Raw genomic sequence first — 22,446 nt, 5'->3', positions numbered from 1 at the left:
ATACTTAATGTCTTTATTGTGTCTACCAAGCTCAGTTAGAGGGAGATTAGAGAAAATTCAAAGGGATTTTCTATGGGGTGGGGGCAGTCTGGATCATAAGCCTCATTTAGTAAGATGGGAGTTGGTGTGTCTAAGTAAGGCGAAAGGAGGTTTGGGGGTCAAAAGCCTTTCCCTCCTTAACAAGACTCTTCTTGCAAAGTGGAATTGGCGTTTCGCAAATGAAAGAGAGGCCTTGTGGAATCAAGTGATTAGAGGCAAGTATGGAGAAGCTAGAGGGGGATGGTGCTCGCGGGAAGTGAGAGAGGCTCATGGGTTGGGTTTGTGGAAAGGAATTAGGATGGGCTGGAAGTTGGTGAGTGATAGGCTGGCTTTCATAGTTGGTAATGGGAGAAGGGTGAGCTTTTGGAGGGATAGATGGTGTGGGGAGTCTCCTCTGTGTATGACCTTTCCCTCTATTTTTGCTTTGACGATTGAGAAGGAAGCATGGGTGGCAGATATTTGGGATCCCTTGGTTGAGGGGGGAAGGGGGGGTTGGAACCCCTGTTTTTTAAGAGCTTTCAATGACTGGGAGATTGAGGAGGCGGAAAGATTTATGGAGAGGATTCAGAGTAAAAGAGTTCATGAGGATGTGGAGGATACGGTATCCTGGACTGAAACCAAAAGCGGTAAATTCTCGGTCAAGTCACTATTCATAGCTATTGAGGCGGGTGGTTCATCTTTGTTTCCTTCAAGCTTTATTTGGAACGTGAATGTGCAGCCCAAGATAAGCTTCTTCGCATGGGAGGCTACGTGGGGAAAAGCCTTAACATTGGATTTAGTCCAGAAAAGAGGATGGGCCTTGGCGAACAGATGTTTCATGTGTCTTGAGAAAGAGGAGAACATAAACCACCTCCTTCTTCATTGTTCCAGGACGAGGGCGTTATGGGATCTTCTTTTTGCTTTATTTGGGGTGTCGTGGGTTATGCCTTTTTCAGTTAGAGATACCTTACTAAGTTGGAATGGTTATTTTTTGGGCAAAAATTGCAGGAAGGTATGGAGAGCTGCCCCTCTTCACATTTTTGGGACGGTTTGGAAGGAGAGGAATAGATTAGCTTTCAAGGATGAATCGTTGTCAATTCAAAGATTGAAACAATCTCTTATTCTTACCTTATGGGCTGAGGCTAAGTTGTTCATAGACGATTGCCCTCTTTCTATAGCTAATTTTATTGATTGGTTGGGGTCTAAGTAGGCTGTGGTAATCGGTTTTCTTTTTTGTCCTTTGGCCTTTGTTGGCGGGTGTATAGGTTTGTATACTTTGAGTCGCTATTTTAGCGACTTTTTAATGAAATTCATTTACTTATCAAAAAAAAAAAAAAAAAAAGTTAGCTGTTGAGGTCAAGATCTTATCCTTGTTTGAAGGCTTGATTAAGGCAAGTTTATTCTGTCTTATGTTCTCATAGCAGAAGGAGACTTGATCCTTGTTATCTTTTAGGTATCTCAAAGGAAGAGAGGTCCTTGGAGATTGAATGGTTGGTGCACTAAATTATTGATATTTGAGAGGTTTGGGCTGCTTCTTTGAATTCCATGATCATTCAACTAAGTTGCAGATCAGTTGGCTTAACATGGAGCCCCAATGCTTGAAGCCTTTGTTGTGAATTGAGGCTTCCTGCGATAATTTACTTGAAGATATTGTTATTCAATGGCCTTTCAGGGGTGACGATGTGACCATCTGACTATATTATTGGCATCCCATCAATTAGGATGTTGTTCAACCCTCACAGATTTTTCTTTCTTTGCTGGTTCCCTGTGCTTTTGTTATTTTAATGGCTTCTGGTTAGAAGGATGACTCCTTATAAATTTATTTCATTTAATGTAGTCTTTATTTATGATTAAAAAAAAGAGAGAAGGTAGTGCATCTTTTTGACGCTTTCATCGTGCACGTGGCCTGAAGTTAGGCGAACCATGCAAAACCTTGTGTTTACTGTTTTTCCTTCTTTTGTAATTTTTGTCTTATTTTCTGCTGTCCAATTGACCTGGAATAAGGCTTCTGCCATGTCGACATGTGTTCAACACTTTTGAGATCCCCACCAAACATTGTCGTCTTATTTTATTTAGGTTTCAGATTTTCTAACTTTTCAAAAGATGGAAAGGTGTTTCAGATTGTTCTTTTCTGCTGTCCTGTGTGGTTGCAGCCCCCTGAACCCTCTTTATATCATGAAGCAGATAGTGGCTAGTGGCTACTGCCTACTGCCTACTGCCTAATGTCCCATAATCTTCCAGAGGAAACACAAAATCATACAAAATGTTGCTATGTTATAACATGAGTTACTATTTGCTTATCTTTGAACTTATGAACAATAGATTTATGCCAGAAATTTCCAAGTTTCATATCCAAACTCTGAATACACAGTTAGTTTATTCGTTGCTTCTATATCTTTTCTAGTTAATGCTTATAAATTTAGAATTTTTTTTTTTCAATGTGGATAAAATTCAGGAAAGATTACTATGCATGTCCTGATGATGAGACATTCCAGTTTATGGCAAGCGTATATAGTCGTTCTCATCACAACATGTCTTTGAGCAAGGAATTTGAAGGAGGAATTACAAATGGAGCATTTTGGTATGAAAATTTAGAATTCAATTCTCATGATGTTCATCAATCATGAACAAGAAATTGCATTAGTACGACAGTTTTTCTAAGCTTCCTGATTCTACACTTGTTCTACGGTTATTTTTTTTTTTAACAATCAAGTTGTTAAAAGTACTTCTCTTTTCTTCTTTTTATTTTCTGTTTAGCAATTGCTTCAAGAAAAACTTTTCTGCAGGTACCCCATATATGGTGGCATGCAAGATTGGAACTATATACATGGTGGCTGTTTTGAATTGACACTGGAGATCAGTGACAACAAGTGGCCTAACACTATTGAGGTTTGATCTCAGTTGAGTTGTCTTTGCTTCAATACTCAGTACTATTCCATGTGGACCAAGACTTGAATGGTATTGTGAATTGGTTATTTCCTAAACAATCTCTATGGTCTTCTTTATGCCATAGATCTGTAGAAGACTGCAAATGTACAATTATTGATGTTTAATTTGTTGACTTTAGAACCATATTTTCCTCCATTGTCTTTTTCCAGTAGAGTTATGGGAGAGTCTTTTTTCAGTAGCTGAAATTGCACAAGTGGGTCCTAGAGGCATTTTAGCACGATTTTTTTTTCTCTTTTGATAGAGCTTTAAAGGAAGGGCTATGTGGGGTAGCTATCCTAGCTATGTTGTAGGTTATTTGGTTGGAGAAGAATGCTGGGACTTTGAGACAAGCGGATAGTGGTGGTCAACTTGCAGGAGAATGTCTATTTTCTCACATTTCTTTGGATGCCAGTTAGCAAGGAGTTTTGTGGAATCCCTCTTAGCATCGTTTTTTTTTGGATTGGAAATCTCTCTGTCTCAGACATAAGAGAGTCGTGGAGTTAAGGATTGAGTAGGCTCCTGGGCCTTTTGATTCCCTGAAACTTAACCTTGATGGTTGCTCTTTGGGTAACACTTGTTGGATGGGATTGACCATCATTTGGTATCATAGATGAGACATCCCGTGCTTTCTCCAATGCTACAGAATACTCTTCCTTCTTGTGTGTTTGGTTCATGATGTATGTAGCATGGTTGTTTTCAGTTTGAAAACTCATAATGTGAGCCATGAGATGATCTCTGTATAACAGTTTGTTAGCTCAGTTCTAAGCAACTTTTTAATGTTATTGTTTTGTTGAGGAAGAAATATCTGTCGACAGTTATAAGAACTAGAAACTAGGAAAATTGGGCTGAACATCATATTAGATTTTGTCTTTGCCATGGTCTGGTAATGCAATTGATTATTTCCTTATTCATTGCAACTTTGTGCTTGATGCTGGAGGTTTATTCATAAATGTTTTTGATATATCGAAGATATGTTGTCAATTGTTTGGAAGGTGGTTTTGCAAGGTCAGAGGTTTGTAATAAGAAATTATTGCTCTGGTCGATTCCTACCTTAGTTTTGTGGAGCATTTGGAAGGAATTTAGATGCTAGAATTTTGGAAGTGTAACATAGCAACAGAGGAAAGGATTCTTACACTTAGAAGTGAAGTTTTAACATTTTATTTTGGAATGTAAGAGGCCTTAATGATGAGGGTAAATGTATGTCCACAAAATCTATTCTGAGGGAAGGCAGGGTGTGGGGCAGGGGGCTGGAAGTGGAGTGTGGGTGGAGATTTGGGCCTCAATATTTGTCTTGTCTGGATTACATCCCGTATTTCAGCTGATTGGGAAAAAAATTCTTTAACAATTGTTACTGTTGGCTAAGCCCACACCAGATCATTCCTATATCCTTTTTGATAGTGGGAGCTTGACATTGGGGAAATGCCTTTTCAGATTTGAGAACATGTAACTTCATTGGGGAATGGTGGGATACTGTTTCATGGATGGGGTTAGCATCATTGTGGTGCAGAAAGATGTTTGATAATGATGATGTCTGTTAGGTGCGAATACGTTACGAGATTATGCAGTGTGATTTATTTGAAAGAGAATGGCATTTGTTAGAGGTGAGCTGAAGTTAAGGAGTTGCTTTGGAGGAATTTAATTAGGTCTTAAATTTGAAGGAATTGGATCATAGGCAAAAATCTAGGACTTTGGGAATGACATCTTAGTTTTTTTGATTGGCAACCAGATAAAAAAGTGCACCTAATAAAAAAAAAGGTGGTGGATAGTGGGGATGTTGGGGGGGTGGGGGTCGGTGGTAACCTAGGTAGATGGGTACAAGGCTTGCAAATGCCTAGAAGAAAAAGGAATAAAATATTCCTAACTTATGTGCCAAACTATTTTCCTAAGGGTTGAGAATAATTTAGTTTTTCTAGGCAAAGAGATTTGAGGATCCCATGCTCCTCTTGGATCTTGTTTTTTTGTTTGGGGGAAGGTCTTAACTGTAGATACTTTAATGAAGAGGGGATGGCAAATGGTCAACAGATGTAGCCTTTGTAAAGATAGTAAAGAATTAGCTGATCGCGTTTTGATTCATTGTGTCAAGACGAGAGCTATGGACCTTTTTGTTAGTAGGCTTTGGCTTGGTTTGGGTGTTTCCAACCTCAGCGAAAAATCTCCACCTAGAATGGAAATTTAAGGGGCTAAATAAGAAGGAAAGAGCAGTTTGGTTCTTGGCTCCGATCTGCTTATTTTGGTGCATTTGGAAAGAGTGCAACTGAAGGGCTTTCAAAGATGAAGAACTTCCAGATTAAAGATTAAAAGGATTTCTTCATATAGTCACTTTTAGAGTGGTCCTAGGAGTCTTTGGAGTTGGAGAACCCCTCTATGTTGATTTCTTTGATACTCTCTATTGTGGTTAGCTTTGTCCTGTTTTTGTAGGCTAGCTTTGTTTGTTGCTTACTTTTGGTTGTCTTGTGTATCTGCTTGTATACGTAGGCACCACCCCACCCTTTTTAGCCACTTTTTTCATACATGATTTTGTTGTCTATCAAAAAAAAAAAAAAAAAAAAGAGAAGAAATTCGAGAATCTTTGTGAGGAGGGGTTGGAATCTCCATTCTCCAATTCCACTCCCCTCACAATCTTTGTTAGAGGAGAGGGGCTGGATCCTTGGGCAAAAGGTGATCTCTTATGGAATTATTAGCAGCCTGGGACTTGCTAGTGCCTTCAGTTTTTCTGATCTCTCCTTTTCAGCCTTGTTCAATTTCACTTAACAAAACTTGAGGTAAATATACTTCCTGTGAATATGGGTTGCATTCCTTCTGGCAGTTATTTATATATTCACTTCTTTTGTTAAATATGACTTAGGTCTTCTAAATATGGGAACTTACAGAAGTTGGCTTCACTGAGTTGAATATGTGATTTATGACATTTATTACATGTGGGTTGTGTCTGAAGTTCTAGTTGAATCTTGAATTTGCATAGGCATTATTTCAGTTAGTTAATAGCAATAGCATATCATATTCAACAGGGCAGTCCCTAATGGCTTATTGAGCATTGTCATCTTGTGTTTTAGGCCTATTGGCTAGTAATTGCATATACTTTTAGGAATTTGATTGGCATGAGTAACTTTTATCATCATATTTCTTTGTTTTTTTATATTTGTTTATCCATTTGCTTTTCTAACCCCTAATTTTCAATGCTATGCAGTGTGATTTCTTTCCCTTATAATTCTCAATTGTAATCTCTAAATGTGCAGCTTCCTACTATATGGGAATATAACAAAATGAGTATGTTAAATCTTGTTGCAAGCCTTGTGAAGGTAAGCTGTGGTGTGCTTATTTATTTCTGTCATGTAGAGTCATAAAATAGCTTTCAGATACTCTTTCTCTTATCTTTTATTTACTTGATAATTTATTATTTTAAAGAGGCCTGTCAAAAAGGAAAAACAACTAAAAAATCAAAAAGCTTATTTTATGTTACATTGTATCATTGTGGTTGATCCCCACTTAATTATGCTTCTTAAAGGGCACCTTGTCCTTATTCTTCTCTCCTTTTTCGTTGTATTAAAAAAAAAAAATATCATCACACATAGGATCATTTTACCATTGATTTTGATCAACCATTATATCTTCTAAAGGCTACAAGGAAATAATTGATGTAGTGCTTCAGACAAAAAATTTAGATTTAATATGCAACCTGCTAAAGTCTAGTATATTTACTATTTTCTTTGAGCCAAGAAATTAGCCTCCAAATTTAATAATTTGGAAGATTGTGTGAAACTAAATGAAGTAGCCATAATATGATTGTCTAGAAATGAAGTGAGGCTATGAAGATACCTACATGATCAGATCTGAAACCACATATCCCCTTGATAAGTATTATAGAGTTTCCTTTTTGTGAGGTTTTGACTTCTCTGAGGTGACTCAATAGTCAATAAGTGTTTGTATTCTTCTATCCCTCTATCCTTCTGTTGGTCTTGAAAAGACAATAATGATAGATTCATGAGGCATCTACGTAGACATGACCTACACTTCCAAGCGAACATCCATATGTACTCTATTTGTGATGCCTTGTACTTGGAAATGGTCACATCTCCAGAGGAATTTAGTTATCAGCACAAGACATGATGTTAACTGAATAGCGAGCTAAATCGCCTGGTTGATTGGCACTGGTAAGGTTGAGTCAAATGATTTTAAACAATAACACCATTATATGCGATAAATACAAATAGAAATGTTAAATTATAAGAATTTAAAAAGTGTATCTGTATCTATATCTATATCCATATATCCATATCTGTGTGTATTTATTTATTTGTACATCTAAGAATGTTTTACATATTTGATATGTGGGTGTCTCACCTTTATTATAGTTATGTTGTTTTCCTTCTACATTAGTTTGATTTTAAAAATTTACTTGTGAACACATGCATATATTGATCTAGTTTTGTGTCTGGCAAGTCCAGAAGCTTTTGCTTATGGTTGAAGGAATTTTGACTTCCTAACAAGGATCAGATCCTTACTGCCTTGCCCATTATGAAACTTCATTAATTGGACAAAAGAAGGCCTTAGCCACCAATCTTTAACCTTTACTATAGGTAGTTTTTTATTTTTATTATTTATTTATTTATTTTTAATGAATGAAAGAAAAAAAAGAAAAAGAAAAGAAAAGAAAAGAAAAAGTAATTCCAATATTCATTTAAGAGAAACAGAAGGCATTCTCTACCTTCTCTCCAGTCTGTAGTGGTTACATTTTTATATTTGTTATATCTTAGGCATATAAAATAGTTTTAACAATATATTCCATTAACCATAATACAACTGCTAGCGTGATGTACATTGTGAACTCATATTCTAACAACCTTTTTAGGAAAGGTGGTAGTTTAACATAGTATCAAAGCTAGAGGTCTCAACTTCAAGTCTCTCTTGCTACTTGTACCATCTATTTATCTACTGCCAATTTGTATCTCTACATGTGAGTATGAGTCTGTGTGTGTGCAAGGATGTCATTTTATGTAGCTTAGGCATATCGATAGTATTTTTACGGCTTTATTCCAAATTGGACTATTCATTTGTGATATATGCATATGCAGAGTTTTGGTGTAATACTCTATTAGTGTTCTGCACTTCACGGGGGGAAGAAGAAAAGAAATGGAAATCTGGAACAGTCCATAAAAAATCCTAATGGATGTTGGGTTACCAATTTAATCCAAAAGCTTAGACTATTAGGTAATATTGGAAGGCTTGTTGCAGGTTAAAGGTTTGTGTTTATCCATGCTAAACATGGAGATTCTGTTAGTGTCATATCTTGGGTGTCTTATAGGGAAAGAGGCTCATGGAAATTTGACTGCTGGTTGCAAGGAATTCAGAGGTCCTTTGGGACTCTATAGTTTTCCTTGCTTCCCTTTGGGCTTTCTGTTCCAAGGCATTTAAGGGGATCCCCCTTAATGTGATTCAATTGGATTGGATAGCGGTGTGTACTCCTTAGGGATTGGTCCTTAGTGGGTGTTCGTTTATTTTATGTGTATTTCCCTGTAATTTAGTTGTCTTTGGTTGGAGGATTTCTCATCCTTCTTCTTGTACTTCCTTTTTATATTAATATATATTGGTGTCGTTTCCAATCAAAAATAAAATAAAATTTGACTGCTGGTTCCACAATATTCTAGATGTTTCTGTTGAAGTGGGATACTCCTTTGGGTTTCTTGCTCAGTTTACCAAGCTATAGATTAGTTTTCCAAGTAAGGAGCAAAGCACTTGGTCTCCTTTGTTAGAGACTTCTTTTTCCTCCCTGAGTGTAAAAAGCTTTTGTAGCATGTGTACATAGTTTTTCTGCCCATAGTCTGTTAAGATAGTTTTAGTTTAGTTTTTGTGGTGTATCTTGGAAGGATTGCTTATCCTCTGTATTTACCGCTTGATGTCTGAATTTGGTCTTTTTCTTTTCCTTTTTTATTTTTTATTTTTTATAATTTTTATCAGAGATTAATGAATATGTTTGTTACAAATAAAAAAGGTGGTAGTTCAACAAAACATACTTAGTTAACATGGGTTTAGGCCCTAATATCCTGTCTCACCTGCATCTTTACCTTGCTTACACATGGATTCAATTAATGGGGAAAAATATACAGATGTTGAGGTTCATACTCATGAAACCTTTGGTACTATGTTAAACTAATAAGTCAATCTAAACGCTTAAACTGTTAGGTAATGAGCCAATAATGTATATTAATCCAACTTGGACTAAAGCCATAAAAATGGAAATCTTCCATCCCCCATCCTTCATAAACATAGTTGACATCCTGAATCTCTTAATATTATTTTTCTGGTTTAACACTAGGATTAAAGTGTTATCTTTGCCTTTGACTCTGGAGAAGTAATGGTGTGTCAAGAATTTGCCACAGATGGGTTCATCTTGTATGTCCCATTTCCTTGGGAAGTTGAGGTAGTGATGGCATCAACCAGCTTCCATAGGTTTTGGAAAATGCAACAAAAAAATTAAGTTTGAAACAATTTTATAGTGTAGCATATATGTTACTATTAAATTATTTTTAGAAGTAGGCATGTGAATTCTGAATGGCTCAAGAATATTACCGGTGTTTAAATTTTGGAATTTATGAGAACTTGATAGTTCTCTCATTAAGACAATATCTATTCCTCTATCACAAAAGTTGCATATTAAATTGCTTCACAATAAAATTGAATGATGAAAGCAAGTTTGTATCCAGGTCTAAAATGCCTTAGCAGATTAACAATTGCATGTTTCTTAATTATGTCTCTGAGGAAAAAAATATTTCTTAATTATGTCATTTGAAATGTCTCTTTAGTTCAGAATTAATTTTAAATAGTATAAATTAATTCAGTCATATTTGGTAAAATAATTTAGTTGTATTACTTATAATCTTGTAGACAGGAGTACATGGAAGGATCTTTTCATCAGACAGAGGAAGACCATTGCCTGGCTATATCACAATCAAGGGAATAAATTACACGGTATGTAATTAACCAGTTAAAGATTTAACTTTGTTAAGAGTTCTTGTTCATATGGGATTATAGTCTGGTTTTCCTTCTCCAAGATGATTTTGTAACATTCAAATTGATTTTTGGTATGGAATTTCCAGCCATTGTGAATTGGAAATTCCTTTACAAAGCAGCTCCCTCCTTAGCCAAGCAACCAATAACATATCTAATCTTTTGTTCTTAAGAGCTATTTTTTTCTTGTGCATGGTAATTTTTTAGGCATGTGAATTCATTAGTCGATGTAGTGATTTCCAGGCATTGGTAGTTAAGTATGTGATAAGATAGTCGAGGAAAAAATTGTCAACAGTCTCTTCATTCGGATGGAATTGGGCTGCTCTCCCACTTGAATTCCTAGACCAGAAAACTAAGTTGCAGATCAGCTACCCAAATGAGGTGCCTCAATACTTGAGGCCTTTGTTTGAGACTTTTTACCTCCATAAGTTCCTTTTGTTGTTTATTCCTCTTACCTCCATAAGCCAAATCCCTCACCCACCCAAAGAAAAAGGTATTCCTATTTTCATCTGGGGGAGAACTACAAAGAAATCTTGACTGGTAAGATATGTTGAGGCCTATTAAGATGAGTGATCTTGAGCTTCTTGAGGATATCTATGCCAGTGGTCTTCTACTTCTTCACATCTTGCTTTTGCAGTCTTTAATCATGGGTTTCCACTTAGTGTAAAATTAGGCAGAATTCTGGCTTTTAGTGGTCTTTCTCACTGTTATTTTTAAAGTTATTTGTGTAATTTTATTTTATTTTTTGATAGGAAAATTGGAAAAATTTATTAAAAAGGTGCTTAATAAAGCAGGGGTGCAATTGAATTACATGGGGAATAGAAAGTGCCAAGGAACAAACAAAAACTAAAATATAACACCAACTAAACCCTTCACAGAAAGTCTATGAAATAAAGCAAGAAACCATTAACAAGATCTGAAAAGACTCTACACCAAGAGAGCCAAATATTCAGAAATATATTCTTCAGTACTGGGTTCAAACTTCCCTTGCCCTCAAAACATCACTTGTTATGATCTTTCCATAAGCACCAGATCAGACAGAGGGGTAAGCCTCCAACACCCATCCACCTCCTAACAAAACTTTGTTGTCATTCCAGTTGCGATTGCTTTAAAGAATAGGGTTGCACCCTAGAAATCCAAGAAATCTCAAATAGAGTGAAAAAACAAAGTTACATAAACTACAAGGCAGCTTGTTGATTGTACCAACAAGAATCTGGTGGCGGCTAGTCCTCCCCTTGTTCAGGTAGGGTGGATGATGCCAACTTTAGTTTTAAGGGGCCCTTTTAAGTTGGCATGGATTCTTTGTGGGGAAGAGAAGAAAGAAAACATCAAGGGCTGTCCCCTTATGTGCTTTTTGGACTGTTTGGAAGGAGAGAAATAATTTCTTTCAAGGACATGGAGCAAACCAATCAAATGCTAAAATATCCCTTCTTACTTTTTAGTTTTGGAGTGGGTGAGGGTTGGCTTAAATGAAGCAACAATGTCTATGGTAGACTTAGTCGATTGGTTGGGTGGTGTGTAAGGGGATTTGCTTGCTTATAAGAAATAGACTACAATGAAATCAGAGTCGATATACAGATGAATAACCAATTCTTCTTCCTTCTTGCAGAGACAACATCTATTAGTTTGAGGTCAACCCCTCTTCCTGAGCTAGTCTGTCATTATAATTTTCTCCAAAATTGCTTTCTGAAAGACAAAACTAACTTTAGAGGGTATAGGGAGAGTCAAATTTCCTTAGCCACAAAGGGACTGAGATGATTGGACTCAACAGAGAGGCAAACAATCTAACTGAAAATTTACCATTTCGTGTGGGCCATTGTGCCAATCTATCAAGGCAATCACCACCAGAATGAATACACTGAAGGAATGCCTGTACCATTTGAAACTTTTGTTCATGAAAGCTCCTCTGGAAAGAAGAGGGCCAATGAGGATGCACTCCCACCCATTCCCGCATGTTTGCTACGCAAGCTTTTTTTTGGGAGTGATTGCAAATGGCACCAGAAAGGACATCTTTCAAAGGAGGCTGACCACTGAATGTCAAACCAAAACTTTGTTCTGTGACTATCTCCCACTCCAAATAACTTGCAATTTCTTGTTATTATGGTAGCTTATGATTGTTCCCTTGAAAAGCAAACATGCATGTTCTTTTTATTGAATTCATTATCTAGTTCTGTATGAGGTCTCTTCACTATTTCTAGAAGTTCTTGTTTTTTTCACTCTGCTCAAAATTTGGTAGGTTTGCATGCATTTTAAGCCAAAGCCAAATTTATGATACTGTCCCTTCTAGTGTTTTCAAAGGTGTTTCTGAAGTGCACTTGAGGGTGAGACAGGTCCAAAACGCTTTGAGATCTTGAGTCTCAAAAGGTGTTTGCTTTAAAGTTTGAAGTGAACATGAGGCACGCTTTAATGCGCCTTTTACTCACTACAGGTTGAGAGGCATAAGCCTTTGTGGATCTGAGGTGGAACACCTCAAAAAAAAAAAAAAAAAAAAAAAATAATAATAATAATAAAGAAAAAAAAAAGATATTTACCCCAAGACCGAGAAGAAATTGAGTAAAACTGATAACAACCCCCTTAACCAACATTTTGCTTTAAAACAAAGAAGATGCCTAACCCTAGCTCTTTGGAAACTGTACGTTGTACCTCGCATATGTCAGCGCCATCACCTCCATTGAAGATCCATTCTTTCTTTGGTGGCTGCTTCTCTTCGGTGTGTTCCCCTTGTTGTCTCTACTACTTTGTCTCGCATGCACTCCTTTCCTCTTGTCTCTCAGTTTTCACTTCTCACTTCTCTAGCTCTTTTCTCTTTTTCCATATTTCTTTTTCACTTGTTTATTATTTTTTAACCACCACGTGTCTCTTCTCCATTTTCACTTTTTATTTTATTTTATTTTCATTTTTTTTCTAATTCCTGTTCTATTTTTGAAAAAGGGAATATCTTGATAGAAAATATTATGACAGTGCACTTATTCTTTGATTTAATTTTTTTAATTAGGGTTTTTATGCTTTAATTTAATTTTTTACCAAATGAAATAAAATTGATTAATTTGATTTTAATTAATCTTTTATTTTTATGTTTTTATTTAAGTTGAAATATTTTAATTTTATGTTTGACTCTATTTGTTATTTGTGACTTATGATTTTTTATGGTGTGAAACTAATACTATATTTTTTTATAACTCTAATTAACTTGTAATATATTTTAAATATTTATTAATTTTAAAATGGTCTCGAAAGGCTTATGCCTCAATGCTTCGAGGCTAATGTCTTGCCTTTTGAATGCAAGAATGCCTCTATTTATGCTTTCACTTTTGAAAACTTTGGTCTCTTCATATAGATGGTTGTGCTTGTGAATGCTATTATTGCCCCAAAAAGAAAAAGAAAAATATCCCAATACAACCTTGATGTACTTTTTGTGCTTGTACTTTCTAATTCTAGAAGTGAAGTTGATGTGCATACATGGGAATGTTGGAACATTTTCAAGTTGAGCCATTTATAAGCCAAAAACCATGCATACATGGGAATGTTGGAACATTTTCAAGTTGAGCCATTTATAAGCCAAAAACCATAGATTTTAGGCTTATACCCCCCCCCCCCCCCCCTCTCCCTCCTGTGAAGTTGCTAGTTGCAGCGTCACCATTTTGGCACTGCTTGCCACATCATCGCTACTTTCATCACCTAAGCAACCAAGTAGGAGAAAAGGGAGTTTAGAGTAGCCATCTAGGCATAGGGGATTAGGACCATAAATATGATGAAAGACTATAGTCAAGCTAAAATGATGACTTTCAAGCTTTACTAATAGGGCTAAAATTGGAGTCGACTGTATTCCACTCTTATTCCGACGTTTGAATGAATGTTCTATTACTTAATGCTTTTAGGGTCTTTTTGCAAGGAGAGCGGTTTGTTTGTTTATCTCCTTCTTGCCTAGTTTAGGCATCCTTGTATCCATCATGTGTATGTTGATGTGCTTTCTTTTTGGCGCTTTTAATATATTTACTCATTTGCCCATCAAAAGAAAAAAGAAAAAGGGGCATTTTGCAAGGAATGCTTAGGATAGAGCATAGCTCCTTGGAAGGACTCTCTAGGGATTGAGTTCATGGCATCAATATTCATCATAGCCAAACATCTAGGGGTGCAAGGGAGTGAGTGAAAGTTTTATAGTTAATAAGGGAATTAATACTTCATAAAAAAGATAAATTTGCTCAAGCGCCTACAGCCAAACATTTGAGGAAGGAAGAGTAACATGACTTAGTCCATAGGATGAGAACTATTAGTCCTCAACATGGAACCAAGTTGGTTGCTAAAAACTTACCCTGTCTCTCTCTCTCTCTCTCTCTAAAAAGTAGAAAAATAAAAGTTATATGTTGTTAAGCTGGTATTCCTCTGCCATCTGTTTGGCATTGTGTGATAGACAAGTTGTTTAATCCATTACTTCTTTTTGTTAATATTTAATTTGGTACATTTGGAATCTCTAATTGACAGGTTAAGGCTGGCAGAACATTTGCTGACTACCATCGGCCACTTGCTTCAGGAGAGAAATATGAAGGTACTTGATATTATTCTTAAGTCTTGATTTCCTTGACTCCTAGTTATTGATTTCCCATCAATTTCTTTTTACAATGGAAATTGTGGAAGCATTCCCTAGAAGGCCAGAACCAGTAAAAAATTTGTTAGATATCTTGAGATTTTTCTTTTTTGAAAAAGCAAATTTGAATTGGACTATGTTAATATGGGCATGTTTACTTTATTTCATTGGAATGAAATCATTGGGAGTCATTCCCTTTCCTTTTACTCATGATGTTTACTTAAATTTGGAACCAAAGAAGCATCTGGATCCTACACAATTGGAGGAAACCCATCTCCATTTTTGAGAATGAGTTTTCTATCCCCTAAAGGAACTGGTTTCGTTTCCTTGAATCACCTATAACTGGACAAAAATTCTCTCATCATACAAGTATCATTATCATTGTAATCATTCTTTATTTTCTTATCTAGTTGGGGTTATATCTTATATAATAAATAAAAAAAAGCATAACTTTTATTGAAGTACATGTTTCTATATGTATATATATATGTATATTTGATGAGAAATGATATTATTAAAATCAGGTAAAAATCATTCCCATTACTTTGCACTAAGAGTTGAAATGGATAAACCATTCCAAACCTCCCATTGGGACTACTATTATACAGATTCAATCAAATTACAAAGTAATTAGTAAAGCTTAAGAACCTCAGTATCAAAATTATCTGAAGTGGGGCAGCAACACAAAATGAACCGGATGAAGAGGAAAGAAGCAGTTGAATTAGAAGATTACTGTAAGACACAGCACAAAAAAAATATTCCATCAGCTCACAATTAGCAGAACAATTTAGAGTGTGTTATCCACTTAGGTTTCTACAAGAAAAAAATTCAGCTACCACCCTAATAGCAAGCAAAACTTATTCTCTGACTGCTTGCTCGTGTTGAGCCAATGTGAATTCCAAATGCCTCATACTGTTTACTTAAGTGCCTATACCTCTCGAGATTCTGCTTTCTCCAACTTTGCTGCACAATCTTACAAACTGGCATTGTCTCATTCTTGCTTAAAAGCTTCAGGGAAGGATGAACCTGTACAGCGTGCATGAGTATTCTATCCCCAGTATCTAGGTTGCTCACATCTAGCTCAATTTTTGAAGGGATGTGTTCAGCCAGGCATAGGTATTTCAAACTAGGCCTTAATCCTGTTCAGGTTGCCCCCTTTCTTGAGACCAGAACAGACGCCTTCTCCTTTGAAAACAAGAGGCACACCAACCTTCAACTCTGATCCCTCATCAGCCCAAGTAAACACCAAGTTCAAAACCTTTCCTGTTACTTTATCCTTATGAGTCTTGAGAGGAAGGACTGTTCCAGATTGGAGGGTGGTGGATGATCCAGACCCGGCATGTTTCTGGAGCGGAAACATTGTAGAGCAAAAACTCTGGTTCTATAGACTTGAGTATGGCCTGAATCTGCTTCCTCTCAGTGATCAGGAGATGCTTCCTCTTAACACCTATCTGCCATTGATCTTGCCTTCCAGTAAGGTGTTGTTGGGTGAACACAGCCGGGATTTGACCTTAGGCTCTATCTCTTGTGGAGATATTGCTCCCGGTGCACTCTCAAGGAATGGCTTGGATTGTGTGATACACAGCAGCTGGAGGGGATGATGAGAGAAACAATGACCTATGGTTCAATACTGCTGTTCTCAGGCGGCCAGCAGTGGCACCCCACCACCTCACCATTATGCGTCTCTCTGTAAATGCGTTTTAAAACAAAAATAAATATTTGGATATTATCATTAAAAGTATTAAATGTTTGTGTTCTTTAGAATAAATAAAATCTATACATCAAATGTTAAAAGAATAAAAACATGCATTGAAAAAGAAAAAGGCTTGTAAGTTCTAATTACGATCTAAGCTTCATTTCAATATTCTAAACCCTATCTTCTATAGATAAAGCAAACTTGAAGACACCTAATTTAAATATAATATTAACATAAGACTAACACTAAAAGATCTCTTGTAGTAGTCCTTTAGATAAAGGAATTATGATATGTATTATATGTAGTAGTCCTTTATATATATTAGAAGATCCTTTCAAGATTGGGAGTTGGAGGAGGTGAATCATTTTTTGGGTCACATTTCTGCAGTAAAGGTTCAAGAAGGGGAGGATTTTCTAGTTTGGAAAATTGAGAGGAAAGGAATGTTTAAGGTTAAATCTTATTATAGGTCTTTGAAGGAAGATAACAACCCTTAATTTCCAGCAAAGGAGGTTTAGGGTTCGTATGCCCCTTTAAGAACTCATTTTTTTGCTTAGGAAGCAGTTTGAGGTAAAATTTCTACTGTAGACATGTTAATGAGGAGGGGTTGGTCTATGGTTAATAGATGCAATCTTTGCAAAGAGAATGAGGAATCGGCGAACTACATCCTAATTCATTGTGGTAAGACAAGGGAGCTTTGGACTTTGTTGCTTTCTTCTTTTGGGGTGGTGTGGGTGTTCCTGGATTTAGTGAGAAATCTGCTTCTTGAATGGAAAATTAAGGGCCTAGGGAAGAAAAGGAGTGTAGTTTGGAGAATGGCGCCTATTTGTTTGTTTTGGTGTATTTAGGGAGAGTGAAATCGAAGAATCTTCCAAGAGGAAGAGATGTCAGATACGAGCTTGAGGAAACTCTTTCTTCGGTCTCTTCTTAAGTGGTCTTAGCAATTTCTGGACTTGGACTTGGACTATCTCTCTTTTCGGAATTTGTTGGGTGATCGAGTTGTTGTTTAACTTTTTCCTTTTTAGGTTTTTTCTTTCTTTTGTTGCCATGGTTTGGGCCTTCTTTGTATACAGCCTGTGTACGCAGGGAGCGCCCCCTGTTTTTTGGCGTGTTTTAATCTAATTTTCTTCTCTGTCTATCAAAAAAAAATATATATAGATATAGTTCTTAAAACTTACAATACATGATAGGATACATTGTTTAAGGAAATCGATATGTATCATAATTCATATCTTATTTTAAAGTGTATCTTATGATACATATATGATACATGATATGATATGTGATATTACAATACAATGATACATAAATCTTCAACTATTTTCCATATTTTTTTACAAAAATTAAATTAATTTTTTTTGTTAAAAGAATTTATTATATTAATTGTTTATCATATACTAAAAGATTAAAAATTGATCATAAAAATGAGAAACAAGTAAAGTAATCTAATATGAAAGGTTTCATTCTTGTTAGATGCTATATTAGAAGTCAAGTAAGTTTATTTTTATAATGAATATTGGAGAATTTTCATTAATGGTTTGAATGTTGACAATGAAAATAATGGTGATTAGTGAATAAATTTTTTTACTTATATTAGTTTTTTTTATTTCTTTTTAGTGGAAAAGGTATGATGACAAACTTGAAGCTGAAAATTTGAAGATGTTACACACACACACACACACACAAATAAGTGCATATGCCTAGTTGAAATTTGGAACTAAAAATCATAATTAAAAATTGAAGAAGTTTATTTTTGTGGATTATGTGATGAATATATATATTAAAGTTATATTTTGTTAATTTGAACTCGTCAAAACTTTAACATTCAATGTTTTCATATGATATGATATAGCTTAACTCTTTAGATCCTCGTATCTTCCATAAAATTGGTTTTGTATTACTTTATATTTCATACTTTTAATAGATATTTACACATAAATATTTTATTTATTTATTTTTCACTATATAAAACACTTACAATACATGATGTAGAAAAATAGAAAAACGACACACGATATGTTTTACGGGCTAACAACTATGTGTGTGTATATATATATATATATCATTTTGATTCCTTGACAATTAGCAAATAATTTGAAGCCAAGAAGTTTTATTCTTATTCCATTTTTTGACAGTTTTCTAAACACTTCAATGCTGTTAAATACTTCAATGGAATTCCTTATTTTGATTCCAATTCCTTCTATTCCATTTCTTTTCCATTCTGATTTATTTTCTCTTCCATAACATTTTCTATTAGTTTAGTAAATCAGCCCTAAGAAATTATTTTTGCTTTTGAGCCCTGATTCAAGTGGTAAGAGATTGGTGGATGTGGTAGGTTCCAAATTCAAGTCCTATCATGGGCAAAAAAAAAAGAAAACAAAACAAAGTTATAAGAGAGAGAGAGATATGCTATGCTGTTTGCTCTTGAAGGTTTACAAAGCCCTGTATGATTTCTGCTGAGCAATTTGTCTTGTCGTTAATTAAGATGCCAACAGTACTCAAATAAAAAGTTCTGTTTTTCTGTTTTTTAATTGTTTCCACATGTCCCCGTCCAAGTTGGTTGTTTTCTGGGTAATCAAATGTTATATACTGAGATATTTATGTTGATTCTACTGAGTTACTCTCAAGGATCTAGTCTATTAGGCAGGCTATGAATCTGAAAATACCTTGGAGCTGCTAGTATTGTTTTTCATTAGATGTGAAGGTTTTTGTAAAACTCTATCATTTTCATTTCAGTTTGCATGACATATTACAAACTTCATAGGGAGGACGTTTTCTTCTTCTTCACTCTCTTTTTTTGCTTAAAACAATATAAGATTAAACTATGTCAGACTTTTTGAGAAGTGCAGCAGATCACTGGAAATGAAATTAGATTTACATTCCATCTGCTTAGATTTGAGCTGTTTTCTTAAAATTACCAGTGTGGTTTCCTAATCTTCCTAGTCTAATCTTCCTAGGTTCACCAAGCATTGATTAAAGTACATGGTGGCTTGATTGTGATTTCTGATTTCTGATTTCTGATTTCTTATCTAATGTATTTCCTACACGAGCAGGAAATTTCGCACTTGATTGTTATGCTTAATTACACAATTCAAGTGTGCAACCTTCTTATGTATAGATTATGTCTTTCTTTACCATTTTAAACTGGGATCATGTTAATTCCAGGTCTTTATAGTTGCTTTCATGGAACATCTAAGCAGCTCAATAGGCAGCTGCACAAATCTGCTGAGTTGAGTTTCATTAGAACATAATTCTGAGTGTCCCCTAAATAAAATAAAATATGTTTTCTTTAACAATTTATCATTCTTAAAGTGGGCTATTGTTTGTTTGGACAAAAGGAAGGGTGGTTTGGGAGTTAGATGTCTTTCTACTCTCAATAGGGCCCTTTTGTGTAACTGGAACTGGCGCTTTGCGACTGAAGGGGAGACTATTTGGAAGCAAGTTATTAGTAGGAAGTTTGGGGAGGAAGAAGGGGGGTGGCGTACCCGGGAAGTGAGGGAGGGGTTTGGTGTGGGGTTTTGGAAGGAAATCAAGAAGGAAGGGTCTCTATTGCAAAACAAATTATATTCTCTATGGGGGATGGTAGAAGAGTGAGATTTTAGAAGGACAAATGGTGCAGGAACAATGCTCTTTTTGGTTATTTCCCCTCTTTGTATGCCTTAGCGGCTTTTAAAGAGGCTTGTTTAATGGAGCTGTGGGACTCAACGGGCAAGGAAGGGGGTTGGAGTCCTCGGTTCTCGAGGCTCTTCAATGATTGGGAGGTGGAGAGGTTACTTGTGACAATAAAAGGAAGGAGATTTAATTTTAATTTGGAAGATAGGGTGTTTTGGAAAGAGACTAAGGACGGGAATTTTTCTGTTAAATCTCTTTATAGTGCTCTTGATTCTAGAAGTGCAGTTCAGTTTCCAAAGAGCATCATTTAGAGCCCTTGTGTTCCCTACTAAAGTGGGTTTTTTTTGCTTGGGAAGCTTCTTGGGGTAAGGTATTAACCTTGGATCAACTAAAAATGAGGGGGTGGCCCTTAGCTAATAGATGCTTCCTTTGTTGTGTGGAAGAGGAGTCTATTGATCATATTCTAATTCATTGCACCAAGACAGGAGTTTTATGAGAGTTATTGTTTGCTCTTTTTGGAGTGATGCGGGTCCTTCCATATTCGGTTAGAGATACCCTTCCTAGTTGGCATGGTACCTTCATGGGCAAGAAGCGTAGAAAGGTGTGGATGACAACCCGTCTTTTTTGTGTGGTTTGGAAGGAAAGACAAAATTGTTTTTGAAAATGAGGAGCTTTTGATTCATAGGATGAAAAATTCTTTTGTATGTAATTTTTGGTCTTGGACTAAGTCGGTTATAAATGAAGGACCTTTACCTTTAATCAACTTTTTTGATTGGTTGGGTTCTAGTCTTCTAGATGAGGGCTGGTGAGATTTTTTGTATCCCCTCTTCTTTTTGTTTTTGCCTTTTGGCGCCTCTTGTATACCCCTTGTATGCTTTAGCGGCCTTTAGACATCCTTTTCTCCCTTTTCTCTCTTTTTATATATATCATTTTTTCTGTGCATTTACTTATAAAAAAAAAAAAACAAATTATACAACCAGAGACAAACACACGTGCACATGAAAGCATATTCTGTTACTTTTCATGACCTTGGTGCATATGATGCTGGTTTTTTCTTAAGTTAACTTCTAATCTAGAGATAGCTTCTGGTTCTAGAATGAAACTCTAATTTGGATATAAAAAAACGTGACTCAGTAGTTATGATCACTTTGCCTGCTTAATTTCATACACCTTTCAAATTGGCAGAAGCATATTCTGAAAATTGAACCACATATATGTCACATATATTTCATACAGAATCTGTTGCTTTTTGTGACCTTGGTGTATAAGTTGCAAGGTTTTCTTATGTTCTCTTTCAATGTAAGGATGCTTTTCTGGTTCCAGAGCTTTTGTTCTAGAATGAAACTATAATTTGCATATAAAAGACGTGACTCAGTAGTTATGATCACTTTGCCTGGTTAATATTCCATACACCTTTCAAATTGGCAGAATCATATTCTGAAAATTGAACCACATATATGTCACATATATTTCATACAGAATCTGTTGCTTTTTGTCACCTTGGTGTATGAGTTGCAAGGGTTTCTTATGTTCTCTTTCAATGTAAGGATGCTTTTCTGGTTCCAGAATGAAACACTGATTTGGATCTAATAAATGTGACTTGCAGTTGTGGCTACTATGCCAGGTTACAAATCGAAAACCACATCTATCAAATTGGAAGAAGTTACAACAGTAGATTTTCTTCTTGATCCTGAAGTCCTGCCAAGGGGGAACCTACTACGAAGTTTATGTGACTGCAACTGTGAGAGGAAGGGTAGTCTCGAATTGGTTGAGTTTGTTGGGGTCTCCCACTTGGAGGTTTCACTTATTTTAATCGTCATCTTAGTATTCCTTTGCTTTTTATTAAGGAGGAAATTGATATACAACCTTGTAAGACAAAGACACTTAACTGGGCCGAAAAGGTCAGTTGTGGTCTGATGCTGTCAACATATACCTTGCATGGATGTTGTTTGTATATTTAAGTTAAAATAAAAGTTACTTTCTTTTTGAGGTATGTAGAAGCTACTGTATGGATACTGATATTTTACTTGGAATTGTCAGTTACATAAATTGGATTACATGAATATGAACTTTTAAAGACAAATATGAAGTTTATTTTACATACAAGTAAATTCAATCACAAAATTCTTATAGGGTTACATCATGATCTCTAAGTAGCAAGTTTTTTTCGCTGGTTCTGTTGTGAAAAAGTTGAGAAGCGTCCCTCTGGTCATGAGACTTTTTTTCCACAATGACTTCTTGGTTTTGTTGTGAAAAATTTGAGAGCATTCATGTGGACTTTTTTTTTTTTTTTTTAAATTTTAATTAGGCATTTTGGGAACACAGATTCTTTGGGATGTGGGATTTCCAAAACTAGTTTTTTTTTTTTTATCATTTTTTTTTCAATATAACTGGTAAGGTTCAGTTTTCATTTGAACTGTTCAGCTACTTGGTTTCATCTTTGATTCTTTGAACACCATAGAACCGATTAACTGTTTTGCCGTTAAAGTCATGACTGAATTGGTTGTGAAAGATTGTTCAGGTGATAGAATCCGAGAAGTGCATTGATCGGTGAAGCATTAAACATATGTGCACAGTTGTCGGACCATTAGGTATTTTTCTTGGT

General features: G+C 35.6%; 1 protein-coding gene across 1 annotated transcript in view; it reads left to right on the top strand.

The window, feature by feature from the left end:
• Positions 1–21,834, top strand: part of LOC100249088 (carboxypeptidase SOL1) — a 43,234-nt gene extending 21,400 nt beyond the window's left edge. Inside the window, exons 11-16 of the mRNA XM_002265076.5 lie at positions 2,474–2,599; positions 2,805–2,907; positions 6,183–6,245; positions 9,829–9,912; positions 14,434–14,497; positions 21,448–21,834. Of these exons, the coding sequence (XP_002265112.1) occupies positions 2,474–2,599; positions 2,805–2,907; positions 6,183–6,245; positions 9,829–9,912; positions 14,434–14,497; positions 21,448–21,758 (751 nt within the window). The 3' untranslated portion in view covers positions 21,759–21,834. The remainder of the gene's footprint in view (positions 1–2,473; positions 2,600–2,804; positions 2,908–6,182; positions 6,246–9,828; positions 9,913–14,433; positions 14,498–21,447) is intronic.
• Positions 21,835–22,446: the final 612 nt, after the last annotated feature.

The sequence above is a fragment of the Vitis vinifera genome, chromosome 18, assembly GCF_030704535.1.
Source record: "Vitis vinifera cultivar Pinot Noir 40024 chromosome 18, ASM3070453v1".
NCBI lineage: Eukaryota > Viridiplantae > Streptophyta > Magnoliopsida > Vitales > Vitaceae > Vitis > Vitis vinifera.
The sequence above is the reverse complement of the archived record's forward strand: the minus strand, read 5'-3'. Positions and strand labels throughout refer to the sequence as shown.